The sequence below is a fragment of the Myotis yumanensis genome, unplaced genomic scaffold (assembly GCF_028538775.1).
Source record: "Myotis yumanensis isolate MYYU_CA2020_CCGP unplaced genomic scaffold, mMyoYum1.0.hap1 SCAF_1, whole genome shotgun sequence".
Classification (NCBI taxonomy): Eukaryota; Metazoa; Chordata; class Mammalia; order Chiroptera; family Vespertilionidae; genus Myotis; species Myotis yumanensis.
Genome location: NW_027223752.1, coordinates 90,109,768 through 90,132,490, shown reverse-complemented (window position 1 = coordinate 90,132,490; position 22,723 = coordinate 90,109,768). Strand labels below are relative to the sequence as shown.

Sequence of the window (22,723 nt, the reverse complement as noted above, 5' to 3'; positions counted from 1 at the left end):
ATTTCAGTCCGTGTATGCTTACTTTCTAATTTCTTTATCGTAGCATCGAGGGTCTCATTAGTTTTCGTGAGGCTCTGCACAAATTTATGGCAAGCCCTCAAAATTGCGATTCTTAGCTCCATATCCTCCATTTCTGTCATGTTTTTTTGTCTCCGCATCTTTTATGCTTTCTTGGTGCACCCCCTTGTGGTCTCTGTGCGCAGTCTTGTTCTAGCCAAGCCTTAATTGTTGTAGTTAACACTAGAGGGATTTGACCACCAGGCCGACTGGCTGTGGAAATCAGCTGTGGGAAAACTTCAGTCCTCAGGGGAGGCGCTAGTCCAGCCCTTGCCTGAGGCGATCGGCAAATGGCTGTGCGCAGGGTTTGGGCGGGGCGGGCTCAACAGGGCGGGGGGAGGGAGCAGCTATGGCCGCTCTCAGTCCTTCCCCAGGGGCTCTGCCTCTCTGTCCCAGCAATCGCTGCAAACCTCGGAGGGGCCGTAGCCAGACAGTCCCGCTTCTCCCGTTTGAGTCTGGGTCCCTAGAGACTTGCCCGGATCTGTAGCCCAGAGTCTGAGACTCGCTCCTGATTGAAAACGACAATCGCGCCCTCAGCCGCCAGCCCGCTTTGCGCACGCACCCTCACCACCGCACCGCCGTACCTTTAAATTTTCCACACTGCGCCTCCGCTGAGCGTGGGAATGCTGTTGTTTTTGCTTCTAGTTGAAGAGACTCTCCTCAGCCAGCCTTCCCGTGGTTCTGGTTGATGTCCGCTCCGACTTTTAGTTGTATTTTTGAAGTGGTTGTCCACGGCGGCAGTCTCCGGTGTTTACCTATGCCGCCATCTTCGATTCTCTCCAGAACAAGTTTTCTGTTCATGTCTCCCACCCATAATTTAATACCTTTTCCATCTTAACTAAGCATTTTTCACGCACTGTGGCTATAACTTTTGCAATTTGAGGTGCAATACAGCAAAACTAGGATTAATTTTTTTCCTTCTTCACAATTTCACAGATTTGTTCTTACTATAAATCGTAGCAACTCAACATGATTTTTTCTTTCCTTATTGAGGTTGAGAATGTTCGACTTTTCACTTAAAGCAGCGGTTCTCAACCTGTGGGCCGCGACCCCTTTGGTGGTCGAATGACCCTTTCACAGGGGTCGCCTAAGACCATCCTCCATATCAGATATTAACATTACAATTCATAACAGTAGCAACGAAAATAATTTTATGGTTGGGTCACAACATGAGGAACTGTATTTAAAGGCCCAGAAGGTTGAGAACCACTGAAAGGAAGCACATTATGGCTTCTCTTTGGCAATCTGAATTTCCAGTATTATTACTCTTGCACGCTAGGGCCATTACTAAGTAAATAAGGGTTACTTGAACCCAAGCAATGCAATATTCTGACAGTCCATTTGAAAACCATGATGGCTACTAAGAGGCATGGATAAGGTGGATAAAAGAATGATATACATCTCAGGGAGTGTAAGATTTCTCCATGCTTCTCAAAACAGTGTACAATTTAAAATTTATGAATTCTTTATGGAACTTTCCACTTAATATTTCTGAACCGTGATTGATCAAGAGTAACTGAAACTGAGAAAAGTGAAACCATGGGTGGGGTTTGGGAGGGACTAGTGTTTACCTTCTTCCTAAACAATACAAAGACCTTATAACACTTAAAACTAATTGCTCTCACTCTTCTTATGCTAGTTAAAAATTCTTCTTAGTTTCATAAACTCCCAAAGTAAACATTTTTGTACAATTAGTTGCTCTGTTTACCAATTTCTTTACCATTCCTTCTCACTAGCAAACCTCCCTGATACAATCTTTAACCTCTTGTATCCAGTAACCTTGCTAAACACTTTATAGAAGAATTTCTTACATTATTTTAGGTTAGACAATCATGCAGGCTACAAATGATAATTTTAGTTCTTCTAATCCTTAATAACATTCACTTATTCATTTGTTGTTGCTCTGCTAGGGTCTTCAGCATATTGTGGAAACGAAGAGAGTAATTATGTATATTCGAGGCTTATCTGGCCTTAAGGGGAATGCTGGTAACATTTCACCTTTAGGGATGTTTGCTGAATGTTTTTAGAAGATACTTGTTATAATGGTATTTCAAATTGTTATTTTAAAATTATGTATAAATGTATGAAATGCTTTTTCTGCATCTAAAATTGTATGATTGGATGTTTTTTGTTCCATTAATCTATTAGTGGGGTACACTGCAGTAAAGATTTTTTAACGTGCTTCCTTTTATAAACCCTTTTCAAAAACAAATACTTTAACCACTGCTATTTTAGACCCTCACTAATTATTTGTATGCTTAAACTTACTAACTCCTTTGAGACATGTTTAAAGGTACAAATAGATTCAACTGTTCAATGTTCCTAAAGAATTTGTTCTTTTTTACACTATTATTAGAGTCATTTAAGGACAAGACTTCTTTTTAAAGATTAGAATCTCATTTTTTTGTTTTGTGTTAAAGTCATTTCTTTAAAATGCAATTTAAGATCCTATCTTTTTAATACACAAAAGTCTAAGCTATTTATGTGTCATTCTTACCAATCTAAATTTTGAGTATTTTCCTACTTTATAGTGTGCTTTCTCTGAACATGTGTTTTCTTTGCTTGTTTTTATCCTATTTTCTGTCCATTATCTTCTTTTTTAAAAATATATTTTTAATTGATTTTTTTATAGAAAGTGAGAGGGATAGTCAGAAACATCGATGAGAGAGAAACATCGATCAGCTGCCTCCTGCACACTCCCTACTGGGTATGTGCCAGCAACCAAGGTACATGCCATTGACCGCAATCGATCCTGGGACCCTTGAGTCTGCAGGCCGACGCTCTATCCACTGAGCCAAACTGGTTAGGGCCCATTATCTTCTTTATTTAGCCCCCAGACCTCACCAACCTGGTTTGGAAGTTACATACGCTCTTCCTGTTATTTTAGAACATAATTTAAAAGATACATACTTGATTTAATAATCTAAAGCTAATTGGTGCTTCCTCATTACTACCTCAGCAATACAAGTCCCTTAAAACAATAAACCCAACAATATCCATTCTCTTCTTACAGATTAATTTTTCACTAATATTTTAATTATTTTAACCATTTGACCAAAATTTAGTTGTTTTTTAATGGCCAATGCTCATTTTTATTTATTCATATTTTCCCCATACCTATGCTCACTGCTGCTGCTTGTATCTTTTTCTTTTTAGGTTCAATTTTCTTCCCTAAATATGTACTTAATTAATCTCTTTAGGAAAAAATAAACTGTCTCCAAATGTCTATTTCTCTCACTCTTGAATGATAATGTAACTAGTTTGTGAAGTTATTACCAGGGCTGTTTTCATTGTTGACATTACTGAAAAAAAACCACCACAAAATGCTTTCAGTATAACTCATTTTTACAAGTGTCTTTTGGCTCAAGAATGCAGTTTCACCACAAACTACACTACTTTGGCTCATTAAGCCCTGTGATCCTCAAGAACTTTTTCTGCAGCATTTTCTATTTTATTTTATTTTATTTTACTTCATAATCCTCACCCGAGAATATGTTTTTATTGATTTTGGGGGAGAGAGAGAAACACTGATGTGAGAGAAACATCGATTGGTTGCCTTCTGGACGCCTCCTGACCAGGAATTATATCCTTAACCTTTTGGTGTATAGGATGACACTCGAATTAACTGAGCCTCTAGGCCAGGGCTTAAGCAGCGTTTTCTATAATATTGCTCGGCCTCCATCTTGTTTATTTAGTTAAATATATGTTTGGGTTCTCTTATTCTAATTTTCACAAAACCTCGTTTTCAATCTTTCTCTGTTATGAACAAATCCTCATATGCCTCTTCCAGATCACTAGTTTATTTCTTGAACTGCCTACCATTTAACAAATACTATTTTTCATTTCCATATTATTTTTGTGTCCTTTTTCTTGTCCTCCTATGGGTTATTTGAATTTTTAAATTCCTTTTTTATCTATAGTGCTGTTGAGTGTATTTTTTGCATGTTTTCTTTTTAAATATGTCTACTGGTATCAACATTTTATAAGTCTTACCTCTCTCTAAGTTCTTTTTGCCTTTCCCTGTACATAATGTAATTTCCTAAATACTTCTTCCACATACATTTGAACCACATAAAATGTTACTGTAATTTTTGACTCAACTATGAAACATGATTTAGAAAACACAAGAGAAGAAAACATGCCTTTATTCTTTTTATTTTTTCATCCTTCCCAATGTTTCACAATTATCCTATATAATAAAAGCGTGATATGCTAAGTGTCCAACCAATTGGTTGACCATTTGGTCGACTGCTCAACCAGTCGCTATGAAAAGCACTGACAACCAGGGGGCAGATGCTCCAACCAGTAGGTTAGCTTGCTGCTGGGGTCTGGCTGATCGGGACTGGGTGAGAGGGCTGGACATGCTCTGGAGCCCTCCCACAGTAACTCCCCAGCCGGCCGGCCCCCATGGCCCCAATCAGGGCTGGGCGAGGTGGCCCTGATCGGCTCCAGATCGACAGCCAGGCAGACGGACCCCACCCATGCACAAATTCGTGCACCAGGCCTCTAGTACCTTTGATAATTTGCTTTCTGTTTCAAAAATTTCTTATAGACTTTATTTTAGTCTTTATTATAGACTTTAGTCTTTATTATAGACTTTAAATTATAGAATTTGTCTGCTGGTGACAAATTCTCTTAGTTTTACTTCAGATAAGAATGTCTAGATTTCCAATTCATTCTGCTGTGTCATTCCTGGGTTCTGAGATCCTCAGCTGGTCTGCTTTCATCCCCTCACCTTTCAGTCTTATGTTCATTTTACATTTAATTTTCAGGTTTTTAACTGTACTTAACAGAAGTACATGTGGTCATTTTCCAACATAGAAGTGCTATTTGATTCATTTTATGTGTGTTTCTTTTCCAATTGTTTGTTTTCTCTTTTAAATCACTATACTAAACACTCGATTTTGCAGACCTAGATTTAAGAAACCAAGTTTCTGGTCCATATGTCATATGTAAAAATTAACACCCTGTTAATTCTAAAATGCTTTTAACCAAGATTTGCTTACAATTAAATTAGCTGGTTATTTTTTGGTATTAATTCACTGTTATTTTTAACAAATTTTAGTGAATAGGCTATATGTTGGAAAAAACACTGTAATAATTTTGTCAACATAAATAAAAATTACACATCTACAACTATAGTTTACATATTTAAATCCAAGAGTCACCAGTCATAAACAGTGTTTGGTGAATGATTAGCATATGATCATACCACATGACACCACCCGTGTGCATTTGTTTACTCGGGGTGACAGGTGATTTTAAAATTACTGTAATACATATAGAAAACTTTTCTGTGAAATCAAACTTTTTATACATACTTAATTTTAATTACATAAACATTTCTACATAAGTAAAAACAGGTAAACTACTTCGTCAATTTTTTAACATACACACAATCAGACAACCTAGTTTATTATGTAATAGACTTTCGACTTTAACGAACTCCCCCACGCCCGAATTAGTCCATTATATTGCGGTTTTACTATACTAATATTTTATCTCATTTAGTTTGTTTTGTTATTTAAATTCTTGAGTGCTATTCCCAATACTTGCTTTTTTCGATGTTTGTGTGTTGCCTTCTATATGGAATGCCTCTTCTTTAGCAATGTATCTATCATTAGCACTCCCATTAGGCCCAGACTGCAGCAATTTCCAAACACAGTTGCTATGTATTTGCTTTAGCCTGGCACTCTACAAGTTCTATGAATCCTAAAATCAATTACTTTGTTAATTTCTTTGCTTCAGATGAGTGTACATGCAGGATGCCAAACCCAAGATTGTGCAAACTGAGGGTTCTGATTTCATATGACAGCTAGGGAATTTGGCTTTTGGTTTCCTTGTTATTTCTGACATCTATAAGACTCTTATGAGTTCAGATACATATTTACAATTTTTTTCATTATATGATATTTTATCTTTTACACAGGAGGGATTACTCTTCCGCTTTTATCTTGTCCTCTTCATCTTTATCTACCTAACTCCTATTTATCATTCAGTTTTAATTTAAACACCAATTAAACAGATTAGGAAGCACTTACTGACATCTAGATTAGTCATATCTATAAAAACAAAACAAAACAGAAGAAATAAACAATTATAAATTCTCTGAGTTAGCAATCAGAAAAATCCATCCTGAAGATACATGAACTACTTGGGGAAATAAACATCTCTTTCACTAAGAGATGCACTTCAAATTTTAAAATAACCACATCAAAATTTATATTATATGGGGTTATTCTGTGTATTAACCATAATTATAAATGGTAATTCTATTCATATAAAATTTTACTATTTGAGAGGCCTATAGTCAGGACATTTGGATACATTTAAAAGAGCTATGTAACTTATTTTTAAATTGCAATATTAAAAATATATTGGGAGTTATATTCAAGTTTATGGTATTATATTTTAATTTGTGAGAGTGCTGGGGAACATCCTAAATGTCCATCTATAGAAAACTGGTTGAAAAAAAAAAAAAAGGAAACGTGAAAAAACCCCACATAATGATATATCCAAACAACAGAGTTCTATAGAACTGTAACATAGAATGAGGACTATGTCTATTTACTACCATGGAGTGATCTCCAGAATATTTTGCCCAGTAAAACAAAAGAAAAAAAAAAGGTGAATGATATCTTATCTAAGCGAAATGAGTACACATACACTTATACAGTTACCTGCTATTATTTAAAAAAAAAAATGAAAGAATAAACAATAAAAGCCACCAAAATGATTATGTCATGATGAATGGAAGGTAGATGTGATAAAGATAAAAGCTATACTTCTTTGAATACAATTTGTATCACAGAGCTGAGTTCTTTCAGTGTACTATAGTTTCATTATAGATTTGACAAATATTTTACATAACTTTTTTAAAAATAAAATTTTAATTAAAAAAACACTAAAAATAAAAAATGAAAGAAGTATACCCAGTTGGTAGTATAACAACACAAAATATAACTATTACAAATGACTTTAAGACACTGTAATTTGACACTATTGCCCTAGAACAAAAAAATAGAAAAACAATTTTAACCTGTTTTCAATAATATTTGTTATTGGTGATACTGTTGGTATTGTTATTCTTTTTTTTTAAGTATATTTTTATTGATTTCAGAGAGGAAGAGAGAGGGAGAAATAGAAACATCAATGATGAGAATCACTGATTGGCTGCCTCCTGCACACCTCCCACTAGGGATCGAGCCCACAACCCAGGCATGTGCCCTTGAACAGAATCGAACCCGGTACCCTTCAGTCCACAGGCCAACACTCTATCCACTGAGTCAAACTGTCTACGGTAGTACTGTTATTCTGAGACTACTGTTTATAAAATATGGAATATGTCAAGTGAGTAATTATTTCATACTAGAGGCCCGGTGCACAAATTCTGCACAGGTGGAGTCCCTTGGCCTGGCCAGCAATCGAGGCCTATCGGGGGGTCAGCTTGTCAGGGGAAGGGACCATGGGAGGTTGGCCTTCCAGTTGGGGGATGGTTGACTGGGTGAAGGGGTCATGGGAGGTTGGCCAGGTGACCGGGGGGGGAGGGGCTGCGGGAGATTGGCTGTGGGAGCACACTGACCACCAGGGGGCAGCTCTTAGGTTGAGCATCTGCCCCTGGTGGTCAGTGTGCATCATAGTGACTGGTCAACCGGTCGTTCCGGTCATTCCGGTTTTTTGGTCCTAATGGGCGCTTAGGCTTTTACTGTATATATACAGACTAGAGGCCCAGTGCACAAAATTCATCCACGGGGGGTGGAGGGCCCCTGAACCCTCTCACAATCTGGGATCCCTCAGGGGAAGTCCGACTGCCGGTTTAGGCCCAATCCTGCAGTGGAATGAGGCCTAAACTGGCAGTTGAACATCCCTCTTGCAATCCAGGACTGCTGGCTCCTAACCACTCACCTGCCTGCCTGCCTGATCGCCCCTAACTGCCTCTGCCTCGGCCCCCGCCGCAGTGGCTTCATCTGGAAGGATGTCCAGAAAGTCGTTCGACTGTCTAGTCTAATTAGCATATTATACTTTAACTATTATAGATTCTAATTCTCCAGTGACTTTGAGAACTAGGATTCTCAACATGAGACAAAGGAAAGTTAAACATCTTGTAGTAGTGAATTTGAAGTATCAGTATAAACTCATAATGTATTCTATCTTAAAACCAACAAAAAGCACTGTATTTCCTAGTTTTAGTCCACTGAAAAGGCCTAGAAACAATGACCAACCTGGCAAAAATGAGCATCCCTAGCATCCAGACTCTGGTTTTGAAATATCATTTCCCATTCAAAGAAACAAAGGTCCATTAGCACAGTATAACAAAATGAGACTGAAACATATTACTATACCACATAGCAAGGTGGCTCTCAAAGACCATTAGGGGTCAACCTAAAAAAAACTCAAACATAATTAGGCTTATACTGGCAAAAGATGAGACAATTTGAACTTCAGTAAAGATAACTGTAACAATTTCAACACAAGTATATTTAAATCTATGGGTTAATAATACTAAAATTTAAAGAAAAACCTGATTACTTTTGAGATAACATGATGTCTGATAATAGTTTGAAAATAATACTTGAGTCAATAACAAGGGTAGGTTGAATGAACAAGACTGGTCACGGGTTGATTGATATGGGTGATGATTACATGCCATAACATTCTTCCTACTTTCAAATATATTTTGTTTTTCATTATTAAAAAATAGAGTATGAGGACATATGTAAGTTTTCAAAATTAATTAAAAGTATTATTGGAACAAAAAGTTTAAAGACCAGTGTTCTAAAGCTAAAGAGCAAGAATCACATCTACAAATAGAACCAGAGACATAGAAGGATCAAACAGGCTGTCCTACCTATGAGGGAAGGTGGGAGGTGAGGGGGTAAGAGATCAACCAAAGGACTTGTATGCATGCATATGAGCATAACCAATGGACACAGACAGTAGGGGGGTGAGGGCATGTGCTGGGGGATGGGAGCGGCCAGAGAGAGGTCAATGGGGGAAAAAAGGAGACTTATGTAATATTTTAAACAATTAAGAATTTTTTTAAAAAATCACATCTACCTTGTTAATCAAAGAACGCTCAGTACTTATTACCCAACAGACAACAGGTGCTCAATATATAGTTATTAAATTAATGAGGAGAGATAAAATAGTTGGCTTAAGTAGTAAGAATTTTTAAAATAATTTTTATTTAGAAAAATAATTATAAATTGAGATGATGATTACGCTTCCTACATAAGCATCGTATATTTATGCAATTCTATATAGTATGGTCAGAACAGTAGTCTTCCTTAACAGGTTAATTTTAAAATTATTTAAAATTTTTATCAAATATATCTCACATTATAAGATAATTAACATGTAATTTGAGTAAATCTTCCACATATAAATAACCTACCTTTCAAAAGGTGCTTGGACTCTTTTAATTACATGGTAAGCAAGTATGTCTTTTGCCAATAAATATTTGTCACTTAATGATGTTATAATTCTTAGACATCCAATAAGCTCTAGGTAGTTATAGCATTCATTCATAATTGAGTTTAAGTCAGCTACATTTGTTGCACTATTTATCTGTAATGAAGAAGAAAATATACCCAGTTTCCACTTTCACTTGTAAATGATACTTACATTTCAAATGACACATTATTTCATACTCAATTCTTGAGTACACCAGAATGGAATGAAAGTATACCAAAAATTATTTTTCTAGAACAAATACCTGACAATCCAGTTTAATAAACATTGTATACTTCTTCTTTCAAGAAACCTTGAGTATAATGCCCCTTTAATATAGGACATTACTTACATAAAAGGCAATAATTGACATAGAACAGTTACATAGACCTGGAGAGGCAAGAGAAATGACCTGAGATTTCATGAAAGAGAAAGAATATCAGCTGAGACTTAGATGACTACAACCAAAAGAGTATTTCAGGGAACATCATAAACAGAAAAATTCTTGACCATTTATGTGCCAACGCTTTCATATAGGTTAGCTCTTGAACACTTACAGAAGGAGAAAGATAAAAATACAAGGCAGTCAATAGAAAATTTCCTTGCTATTTCTTCTTTCCAAAAAACTCTTCTCCCAGAGATTTACATGGATTCTCTCATTTATATTAGGTCTCTGCATTTCTCCAAAGTTTTTCCTGACTACCTGGTTCAAAATAATAGTTGAATATATTTTGCCTTATCCTCCCAAATCCACCACACTGAGTTTTAGCTAGGTGCATAGCCAAATTTTCCTTGCTATATGTGACTAAGGCTGTCCAATGGGATGAGTAAAAACGTGTCAAACCCCTCCCCACTCTACTTCCATTTTTTCTCCCTTAAGTGCAAGCTTCAGTCATGTAGATGCAAACACTATCCTAAGTGATTACATAACAATGAGAGAATGGAATCCAATTCCCTGGATGACCAGATGTACCACTACTATAACTCTAAAATGAGTCATTTCTGTAAAAACCAGATAGCATTTTATGTTTTGTGTGTAGATGTCTGTCACAACTACTCAACTCCACCATTATAGTGTAAAAACAGTCATAGACATATAAAAATGGGTGTGTAGTTTCAATAAAACTGCATTTACAAAAAAGATGCAGCAGGCCAGACTTGACCTACAGCCATAGTTTGCCAACCCTAACCCCTAAAATCTAAACAAGAGATTTGAGAGAGAAATAAATACCTGCCATTTTTTTTGAGACACTGTCTTTTGGGTGTCTATATTATAGCAGCTTAGCCTCAGCTCTAACCTATTATACCCCAAGCATTATCTATCTCCTTTCTCATACTTTTTATTTTTATTTTTATAATATATTTTATTTTAATAATATATTTTACTACATGATGGCACAGTTGACCCTTGAACAACATGGGTTTGAACTGTGTGGGTCCTCTTACACGTAGATTTCTCTCTCTCTCAATACAATCAGCTCTCTGTATCTATCGATGGGTTTTGCATCAGCAAATGAGGAGGGCTAATACTATGCATTGTTTTATACCATTTTATATAAGAGATTTGAACATCTGCAGTTTTTGGTATCTGCACAGGTTGGAGATCCTAGAACCAGTCTCTCGCAGATACTGAGAGACAACTGTAGTTAAGTTTGGGCAAACAAAAAATTATATGTGGATTTCTGACTGTGTGGAGTTAGGTGCCCGTAACCCCCATGTATTGCAAGGTCAACTATACTGCCCAATGCAGGAGCTGCCATGTTGCGCACTGGCCATTTAAAAACAAACAGCACCACGGACCTGGTGCCAACAATCCAACATTTGGCTTCCCCAAAGTGGGACACAGGCCTCGCCACCACTCTGGAGTGAAACCCCACCAAATCGCAGCCAACATTCCATGGCGCAAAATGCAGCCCACAGCCCAGCCCAAAATGGTGGCTATGGACGCAGGATAATGACATCACATAGCAACGCCTGGCTTCCTTTTCCTAGCGACTAGCCTCCTTGGAGTTTGTTCAGCCCAGGATCCTGACTTGCTTTATAGCCAGATACAAACATTTTACAGTTTAACCAAATGTTTGTGAAGCGTTTCCCCATGCCTCATCTCATTTGATCTTCATAGAAGTCTTGGAGTAGAAGATAGGAGACTCAGTAGAATCCTACAATCTTTTCATTAGCAAGATGGGAATAGCAATATTAAAATATTTCTTCTAATTAATTTCCTTCTAATGTGCACGAATCCATGCACCAGGACACTAGTATGTTATATATTTATTTATCTCCTGTATTCCCTCTAAAACAGTGGTTGCCAACCTTTTGGATCTCATGGACCACCGGTTGGTGACCACTGTTCTAAAAGGGAATTTCAAGGAGATAGGAATTTTGGCTCCCTACTCTGTCTTCAGTGATAAAACAGTACTGGGTACATAGTATTTACTAAATAAACAAACATTGCTTAGGAATACAGAAATAGAAATAGGTAAAGCCATGAGAAGAGTTAGAAGTCTTAAATGACCTAATGAATAACATGAACTTTGTTCAATAGGCAATGAGAAGCCATTGAGTATTCCTGAGAAAGCAATGTGGTCAAAATTGCACTTTTGAATTACCCTGAATAAGACTATCAGAATGATGTCCTAATTGCTTACACACAGACATAATTAAGTTTGGTAGAGTAGGCACACTGAAAATAAGGAAAGGCAGATGACTTGACACAGACTGATAAAGGGAATGTGAAAGAATGAAAACAACCCCTTCTCCATCATGTCTTAGACACAAGATATCTCTTGAAAAGTAAAGGAAAATCAAGCTGAAAAATTCTGGGAAAAAATTTAGTTCTGTTGAGCGCAATGTGCGAGCAAGAACCAGATCTTATCTTCACACAAAATCTAGGGGCTCAAAAATACAGGTCTGGGAATCATTCAGAAAGGTTATAGGTGAAAAGAAGCTTTCCAAATACTATAAAATGAGGACTGTTAAAACAACACTGAAAAATACCTCTTTCAGGGGTAGGAAGAGGAAGCATTAAAAAAGACAAGTAGAGACAACCAAGATGGCGGCATAGGTAAACACCTGAACTTGCACACAACCACATTAAAACTACAACTAAAAGACAAAATGAATAGCATCCAGAACCACAGGAAGGCTGGCTGAGTAGAAATTCTACAACTAGAAGGAAAGAGAAAAGCACATTGAGTCCGTTAGGAGCAGCAGAGGTGTGGAAGTGTGGAGGTAGGGAGGCGAGCGCTAAAGGGGCTGGCAGCTGGGTATGCTGTTGTCTTTTTCAATCGGGAGGGAGATACAAGCTCCCGACTGCTCTGAACTTGTTCCGGGCCAGAATCTGGGGACCCAGACTCATACAGAGAGAAATTGGACTGTCTGGCATAGGGCCGGGAGGGGAGGGCAACTTTCTCACAGAGGTGCTTGCAGCGGTCATTGTTCCTGCACGGAGCCACAGGACACAGAGACCCAGGGACCTATCGGGAGAGGGCCGACAGGCAACCATTGCTGTTTGCTCTGCCCTGGTGATTCCCTGAGAACCCACCCCACCCAATTTACAACCCCACCCAAGCTGTATGCAGAGGCTTTTGCATACGAATGGCCTGGCCTTTCTCTGCCTAAAAAGCTGTCAAACTGCAGCTGGGTCAGAGAACCCCAGAGCTTCCAAAAGAAGGCCTAAGGCTCGTCAGCAGCCTGCACGGCTTCACAGCTGCGCCTCATCTGGGCACCTCCAAACCCCAAACAAAGAGGAGAAATCTGCAGATCTCTCTGTAGCTCCTGCTGGGTAGCCTCAGGCAGTGACTAACTTTGCACCTTCTTGGAGATCCAAGAGCCAGTGTACCTAGTGGTCAGTGTGAGACCATCCAGATAACAACTCCTCACATCCATAAGAAACACACTAAGGAGGCAGACTCAGTGATCGCCAAAGCCCCACTGAAGCAAGTCCTACCCAATAAAGGTGTCTCCTGCACAGCAGCTCTTCCATTGCAGACACAGCTGGTCCTCACAGCCAATTGGCCTGAAAGTCAATTCCTCCCAGTGATACCAACAGCAATCAAGGCTTAACTACAACAAGACTGTGCACACAGCCCACAAAGGGGTGCACCAAGAGTGTCCACCTCAGGTAATTGGGGAGGCTGAGTTACTGGGCCCTATAGGACATTTAGCACACAAAGCCACTCTATCAACACAGGGAAACAGCTAAAATGCAGAGACAAAGAAACAGGTCACAAATGAAAGAAATGGAGGAAAGCAAACTACTGGATATAGAGTTCAAAAACACAGTTTTAGGTTACTCAAGAATCTTCTAGAAACCTCTGAGAAATATAGTGAGACCCTCAAGGATATGAAAAAGGACCAACTAGAAATTAAGCATACACTGACTGAAATAAAGAATAATATACAGAGATCCAACAGCAGACTAGAGGATCCCAAGAATCAAGTGAAAGATTTGAAATATGAAGAAGCAAAAAACACACAACCAGAAAAGCAAAAGGAAAAAAAGAATACAAATATATGAAGATAGTGCAAGGAGCCTCTGGGACAACCTCAAGTGTACCAACATCCAAATTGTATCTGTCTCTCCCTTCTCTTCCTCTCTGAAATCAATAAACAACTATATATATTTTTTTAAAAGTTAAGATATCCATAGAAAAGAGTAAGTGAGACAATAAAGTTAGACTTAACAAAACTAAGCATAACTTCATTGCTCAAGTCACACAGCTTATAGTTTATAGTTATTTCTACCTAAAATCTGACTTGTATGCTTTTAACCATTAACTATATGGCTAATTAAATGAGACAGTGACTAAATAGAGGAGGTTAAGGGAAGAAAAGTTGAATGGCTTTCATTATCTCCAAATCAGTAACATGTAAGCCAAGCTTGTCAAACTCTCAGCCCACCAGCCACCAACGAATATTTTTGAAGCCCAGCTAATATAATGTATGTAAGAAACATTTTAATAACAATTTCATAAATTTTTACAATATCCTGTTATATATAACTAAAGGCCTGTTGCACGAAAAGATTCGTGCAATAGGCCTTCCCTTCCCCTGGCTGCAGGCACCGGTTTTCCTCCGGAACCCGGGACCCAGGCCTTCGCTAAGGCTGGAGCTGCCTTCAAGCCTTCGCTGCTCTGGCCAGAGCCAGCTTCAGTCTTCTCTCCGCCGCTTTGCGCCTATGTATGCAAATTAAACGCCATCTTTGTTGGCGGTTAATTTGCATATCTCGCTGATTAGTCAAACGGAGACGTAGTGAAGGTACGGTCAATTACCATGTTTGTCTATTATTAGATAGGATTATTAATAACAAACTACAGCGGTTGCTAATGACTGATTACTATAATCATGTTGCATTCATTTCCCTTACGCTTCTTACGCACAAGCACACCATTTGTTTCCACTAATACTAGCAGCAAATATTTAACAGCTGATTGCCATGTCTTGGACTGACTTGTTTGGTGTGTAGAACAGGAAATATTTCACTTTCGGAGAACAAGAAAAATAGTTTATTTGTGTTACATTTATTAATTTGTGCAGTTATTCAGTGTTGGGTAAGTTAATGTTCAAGAAAAAATATTAATTTTATTAAAATGTTCTATTATTTTATGTTAATGATTACTCATTTACTTCAGCCCTTTGTATTCAGCATGTCTCTATCGAAATAAACCTATGTTTCTATAAATATTGAAGTTTTGTTTTTTTGCAGCCCACATAAACTTAAACCTTGTTTATTTGGCCCGTGTTAGCCTTTGAGTTTGACATGCCTGATGTAAGCAATGATCCTTATGCAGCCAGCATACGATAACTAAATTAAATTTGTACATGTAACATGTGCAGTATAGGTCTCAATAAATGTTAACTCTTTTTAGGTGGGAACATTGAGTCTACCCACTAATTTCCACATGGAAAAAATTCAACCTAGCACTCATAACTCCCTATAGGAAGAATTACAAGTTTTCTGACTGGTAAACTAAGTCCTTGCTCTCTTCAGATCCACTGCCTTGCAAGAAAAAATACTTTTATCTGCTCTGCTTATATTGTCTCCAGCAGGACAGATAAATCCATCTAGTTCTGAGAAATGTTAGCAAGCCATCTTGAACACAGACTGAAGTCACATTATCCAATTGGTTTTATCAATATTAAACTTGGCACTTTGATCTCTAGCTGTCTGACCTTCACATCTTTTATTATTATTATTATTATTATTATTAAAGAACAAACATTTATTTCCCGGGGTTTTGGAGGTTGAGAAGTCCAAGATAAAGGTGCTGGCAGACTTGGTGTCTAGTAAGAGATACTCCTGGTTCATAGATGGCTGTATTTCAGTTTTGTCTCTATGTAGTAGAAGAGGTAAGGGAGCTCGCTGGAGCCTGTTTAATAAACATATTCTACATCTATCTTTTAACTGGTTGTGTACTCTGCTGATAAACAGTAATATTGATACCCCTTAGGTACTCCACAGAATATTATTACTCTATTGTGAATATAGTATTTATATTCAAATCTACTTAGAATGTAGTCTACATTTTAATAAACATGCACATTTCTTACCCTCATTAAAATCTGTGCCACATCAAAGTCTGAAACATCATCTAAAGTTGGAAAGGTATTTTCTGGTCCAAAAACAAGGCAGTTAAACAAAGTTTTAGAAAAAAAACCAGGTGAAGGACCACCATGAGCCAAAGAAATGGCAAGCATTTTGCCAGCTTCATAGTAATGATTCTCTTTCAGAGCTGTAAATAGATGGAAATACATTAAGTACACTCCTATTATTATTATACATCATATATAATAAATACATCTATAATAAATTAAAAATAATCTAAGCATTAGATAAATGGGAAAATAACAATTCATAGAAGCTATAACATGTATAAAATATAAATTTCACCTAAAACACACAAAATTTCTTTTTTCTGAATATAAAGTAATAACTTATTGTAGAAAAAAAATACAGAAACTCTTAAAAACACACCTATAAACCCAAAATGCCTTGAATTAACATTATTAATTACTTAAATATTTTTTTTGAGTTTATATTTAAATTGTGGGTAGTATATATAGTACAAATGATCTTTGGTAGTTTCTCAATTATTTCAATCATGCTTCAGGAAATAGCGAAGATGTTCTAGAGAATATATAGGAAGGAATTTAAATGGACTGAAATGTCTTCTCACTTTCAAATTTCCTATATTATAGCAACAATGGTATAGAAGTTACTAAAAAAGAATGCTAGAATTAACCAGAGTTTTGAGATTCCTGTTTTAATCATATTAACTCCTCCCTAGAAATAAACACATAAAAGTATCATATACATAATTGTGTAAGAAAAATTCTTGCAAGCAAAAATACATTTAAAAATCTGTTACATGTGGACCAGAAAATTATGTTATAAAATTCGTAGGTTGTGAAGAAACGTGCCAACTGCAATTTACAAATGTCTGAACAGGAAGGGCTCCAATAATCATCCATCCATTTGCCCACTCTATTCAAATAAAATTAGAATGAATATAAAATACATTTTTAAGAAGTTGCAGTTAATTATGGAATCATTATCAAGCAGGATATTGCTATAAAGAAATTAAGAACATTCTTAAAGAAAATATTTCACTACAAAATTTACTTTTAAAACTATTACTGCCCCATCCTCATTTTTCTGTGATTCTATCAGTATTTTATTAACAAAGTAAATTATACATTTTTACCACATGTATTGAATATCAATTTTAACCAGCCATTTCTTCCTTTACACATGGTATATGCAGTATGTACAATAATAAATAATTACCTTGAGAATTTAGGGACAAGTTCTTTGACAAGGACCCTTCAAACAATGGTGAGTTCTCAAGATGTTGCATTAAAAGACTTAGGAATTCTTGCTTTGATCCAGGATGCTCTGTTCCAAAATTATCATTTTCATTAACATATGCAACTTCAATTGTGTATGAAGGATTAAACTTTTGATTTCTGAATCCATTTAAGGCACTATTCCAGATATCGGCTTTGTTGATATATAATCTTTTTGTTTTTTTAGTAATTTGAAATCCTAGCTCTATAATTATTGTTGAAATGTCTCTCCTAAATTTGTTGCCTTGCCTATAAAACATGAATTTAAACACAGAGGTAAAGACTCTAAAATGCTTTAAGTGACATGGCAATATACAGTTAAAAAGAAACAAAAAAAGATTAAAAGAAAGTTCTTCCCATCTCTCACCCAAAAGCAGACAATGCTGCCACTGGAACCCAAAACAGTTATTTAATAACTTTAGTTCAAAATTATTGATTCTCTTTCCCCAATATCTTACCAAATTAGAATAATCTAATGTCATAACTGATTTATGAGAATGTTCATAGATGATGATCTCAAATTTGATCAATTCAGTAGATTTAGGTATAAGAAAGAGTAAGAGTCTCAAACTCTGACCTTTCTGGCCAATGACTACTACACACTTATTAAACTGTATCTGATTTCATATTTACTAGATCCTTTAAAAAATAAAGCAAACATAGTCTCTGCTTATTATACAAGAGAACTATAGGTTTAAGAAATTACAATGTATTTTTAGCCATAAAGTTAACAGTAGAACTAATAATATGAAGAGAATTTGCAACCCTGCCTCAGTTTTTCCATCTGTAATTGGTATTGATGTACTTAAAATGATCCTGTTTGGGGCAATGTCATTATCATCTTTATACATTAAGTATAAATTTTTCCCATCCTAAGACATTATAATGTCCCAATGTGGGCCAGGTTTTGTTTTTTTCTTTCTTCACACAATCCCCTACCATAGTCATTAACCCGGGTTGAATGAAATCAAAATCTTTTGGAAGATAATCCTTCAAAATTAAACTGTCTTGTTGCAAGTTGATTCCTTGCTCCTGTCTGGACTGGAAATACTATGTTGTTCTTCTAAACATGATGGCATATTAGAGCAGGTGCAAGGACTCAAACTTCCCTGGCATAACATCTTTAGAAACCTAAACATTAAAATTATTTAAAACTAACATGAACATCTTTTTTATACTAAAAATCCTATATAATAGAGAGGTGATATGCAAATTGACCATCACACCCTTGCACAAGATGGCTGCCCCCATGTGGTCAAAGATGGCCACCACAAGATGGCCAGCAGGGGAGGGCAGTTGGGGGTGACCAGGCCTGCAGGGGTGGGCAGTTGGGAGCAACCAGGCTGGCAGGGGAGGCCAGCTGTGGGCGATCAGGCCAGCGGGGGAGGGCAGTTGGGGGTGATGAGGCCTGCAGGGGTGGGCAGTTGTCGGCAACCAGGCCTGTAGGGGAGGGTAGTTGGAGGTGACCAGGTCTACAGGGGAGGGCAATTAGGGGCAACCAGGCCCAAAGGGATCAGGCAGAAACCACCAGCTGAACATCCCCCGAGGGTTCCCATATTGGAGAGAGTGCAGGCTGGGCTGACATCCCACACCCCCACACCCCCCGCACAAATTTTGTGCACCGGGCCTCTAGTATAAAAATATTTGTAACAAATTTTCAGTTAATACAGTGGTATTTTAAAACAGCAATTCTTCACTTCTTAAATAGTATCACTTCTATTTGAAAATCTAGTTATCAAATATTTTCACAAAAATTCTCTCGTCCTTCTAAATTTTAACTTGGTATTATTTTTAATAAGAAAGTACTTCCTCATGCTTAGCTACTAATATTACTTATGTCTATTTTTTCCCTATTGGCAACAACAAGGCTCTATGAACTTTCTTTTATTAAGCTATACATATACTTAAAAATCCTAACTTCAGTTGGACAAATACCTAACACAGTATGAAGATGTAATTCTAGTCTTATTTAAATGGTTAAGAATGATTTGCAAAGTTACTCATTTTGCTGTCTTATGAAAAGTTAGGTATTAACAAAAAAATACTTGTCCATATGCCTTAAGCTTCCTACAAAGACGACATTTTATCTGATACTTATAGTGAGTATTATAGTATTAAGCAAATAATTACAAAATAAAGTTAACTCTATATTAAATATAATTCCTTCTTTTAACAAAGTAACATGATATTCATGTTATTTAATTTCCTAACTCTATAACCAAATAACAGTTTAAGCACACTTTCCAAATATGTGTTTTCAAAGTATCTTGAAAATTATCTATAATAAAAATGTGTTCTACATCATGAGCCCATATACAATTAAATACTAAAATTATTTTACACACATTCTTTCTATTTGCAGTGCAATATGATACTTTATATTCTAGTCTATCCTGTTTCATTTTCTTTTATAAGTGCTGACTGCATGATTTCATGATCAAATGTTGGGTCCTGCTGTTTGAAAAACATTTTTCCAGACTACTGTAAAGATCAGCTAGCATTCTAAGTGTATACAGCCACTTCCTATTAATTTTTTCAGAATAGTGTTTTATATTTTTCTCCAATTCAAAATACACACCTCAGCAGATCTTTTTGCTGGGCTCCAGGTGACTGTCTGGGTAATTTAGGTGACGATTCTTCCAACAAGCAATCATTTATTCCAACATTGTTAGTGTTGGGTAATGTATGTTTTTTGGCTTTTTGGAAACCCCCTGCAGATTTAAAATCCAGTGTGAGCATTAACAGAAATATAGGTAGAATCTTTTAAATAATATGCATTTAAATAAGAACATCTTTATTCAAAATTACAAAATGTTACCTGAGTTGTAGGTAATACCTCTACAGTCCAAACACTCCCAATTTTGTTCCCATGATCGTAGTGAGGAACAGGCTAAATGTGTTCCACTAGAACCACAAGATTGACAACGCTTTATTTCCCATTTGCTGAGGAGATAAAGAGAAGCAAATATTGACATTTTGATATTAACTTAGTCAAATTCCCACACTGCCACAGGCCTCACTGTCCACCTCACACACAAAACAAACCCAAAGGAAGAAAAATAGATTATCTGCATTGTTACTGCATTACTTTTTCTTAAAGAATATTTTTCGATTTCATTATTTATGTTTAAAATTTTCATTAAATATTCTCTAAGTATCAACGTGTATATGAACATGCACATACACATAAACATCAGAAAGACTATGATTAAAGAAGGGAACATTTTTTTTTTATATTTGGCAATTACTATGCCAGTGTATCTAATATGGAAGAGGCATTCAGTAAATATATTACCTTACCTAACATATTATCTTTCTTATCCAAGATGAGGAATTATTTCCTACAAAATGCTTGCTCAGACAATTCAGGTATTGTGCAGCTCCTCAGGACCCAGACTCACTACCAAGCCCATATTTGTTCTCTCTCTTATCAGTTTCCTCTCAGCCAGGCTGATGGCTGCCAGTACAGCGGTGGTGGCGGGAGCCCCACCCGCCTCCTCAGCAGCACTAAGGATGAACAATTGCAGCTTAGGCCTGCTCCCCGCTGGCAAGTGGACATCCCCCAAGAGCTCCCGGGTCGCCAGAGGGATGTCTGACTGCCAGCTGATCCCCCGGGGAGCGGGCCTAAGCCAGTAGGTGAACATCCCCCGAGGGGTCCCGGACTGTGAGAGGGCACAGGCCGGGCTGAGAGACATCCCCCGCCCCAGTGCACAAATTTTTGTGCACCGGGCCTCTAGTATTAAATAAGTAATCAATATAAAATTAAGATATTTTCACTTATTTTTTCTTAACTGTTATAGGCTGGATTGCGTCTCCCCAAAATTCATATGTTGGAGTCCTAACACCCAGTATCTCACAATGTGACTGTGTTTGGAGATAGAGCTTTTAAAGAGATAATTAAAATAAAATAAAGTCAAATGGGTGGACCCTAATCCAATATGCCTGGACATAGAAAGAGGGACAATCATGTGAAGATATAACTAGAAGGGAATCATGTGCAAGTCAAGGAGAAGTTTCAGAAGTCAAATCTGTGGATATCTTTATCATGGACTTCTAGCCTCTGGAACTGTGAGTAGTAGAAACAAATTTCTATTATTTAAGCCATCTTGTTTGTGGTATTTTGTATGGCAGCCCTACTAAGATACATACTATGTCTTCAGTGTGTATTTGACACAACAACTCTAAATTGGGAACAGCCACACTTCAAGTGTTCAATAGTCACATGTGCCTAGTGGCTACCATATAGGACCAGTGCAGCACTAGAAAATAGAGCCTCACAAAAATGCACCAAGAAAATAAGTTGCAATTATGCTGAGTGCAATAATTTTTCTGTAAACAGATTTAAATATACAATAAAGTTAAAAGTTCAAACATCCGAAGAGCAAATACATTTCACTAACTATAACTCTGCTTTCTAAGCTGAAAGTTTCAATAAGAACACGAATTAAGCACAAGTGAACTTCCCGGTATACCTATTAGGCACATTATAGTCTCGCCCTTCCTTGCAACGACATCTTCGTACATCACAATGCTCATAGTGCTGCAGAAGCTCTTGATAAGCATTTTCTTCTAATTCCCAAGATGCATCTCTGTAAATGAAGCAAGACATAAAATATACTTTGACCTAAAATGTTTCATTAAAGGGTTGGTAATGAACCTAAAAATAAAAACTTTTCACATAATAGTACTCAGGAATGAGGCTAAAATTTGTTTTTTAAGATTAATCATTCTCTTCAAGATATAAATCCTTTAGTGTCATTTTAGCCTACATTTAGTCTCACAGTGAATTTTCAAATGCTAACTGAAAAATTAAGCAGAAATTTTCTAACTTACATTTTTAACATTTCACTTCCATTTATTTCAAGTTTAGTACCATTATTTCAGGATTCCTCATCTTTAAGTACTAACAAAATTCTTTTTAGACATTTTAAATCACATCTTGATTCTCTTAATTTATACATACCATTTTGAAGCCTACTATACTTGTGTATAAATCAATTAACATTACATACAACTGAGGTGTTTATTCAGAGACTATAAATCAACTAATGAGAATTTAAGTCATAGTCCCTGCTCTCAAGAACTAGCAATCTGGGGAGAAAGAGGAGGTGGCAGGGGTGCTTTACATTTCCCCATCTGAAGTGGCTGCTTCTCCATCATTACATAATTAGACATAAATGACTATTTTCACTGTCATTAAATCCTATTTATAAAATATCTTTTGTCAAACGTGGTACTCACTTTTCAGGAATATGAATTCCCATTCTCAACATCTCTTTCTGAAATATGTCACTATTATTGCATACTGTGCACCTAAAGAAAAACACTCCTGCATTTATTGCTTGAACCTGTAGTAAAAATAGAAAAT

General features: G+C 36.7%; 1 protein-coding gene across 1 annotated transcript in view; it reads right to left on the bottom strand.

Moving 5' to 3' along the window:
- G2E3 (G2/M-phase specific E3 ubiquitin protein ligase) overlaps positions 1-22,723 on the bottom strand; it is a 75,143-nt gene that overhangs the window by 6,000 nt on the left and 46,420 nt on the right. The window contains exons 8-14 of the mRNA XM_070427366.1: positions 22,597-22,703; positions 21,828-21,944; positions 20,174-20,298; positions 19,934-20,066; positions 17,297-17,604; positions 16,060-16,241; positions 9,452-9,624 (exon numbers count right to left, since the gene is read on the bottom strand). Coding sequence (XP_070283467.1) covers positions 9,452-9,624; positions 16,060-16,241; positions 17,297-17,604; positions 19,934-20,066; positions 20,174-20,298; positions 21,828-21,944; positions 22,597-22,703 — 1,145 coding nt within the window. The remainder of the gene's footprint in view (positions 1-9,451; positions 9,625-16,059; positions 16,242-17,296; positions 17,605-19,933; positions 20,067-20,173; positions 20,299-21,827; positions 21,945-22,596; positions 22,704-22,723) is intronic.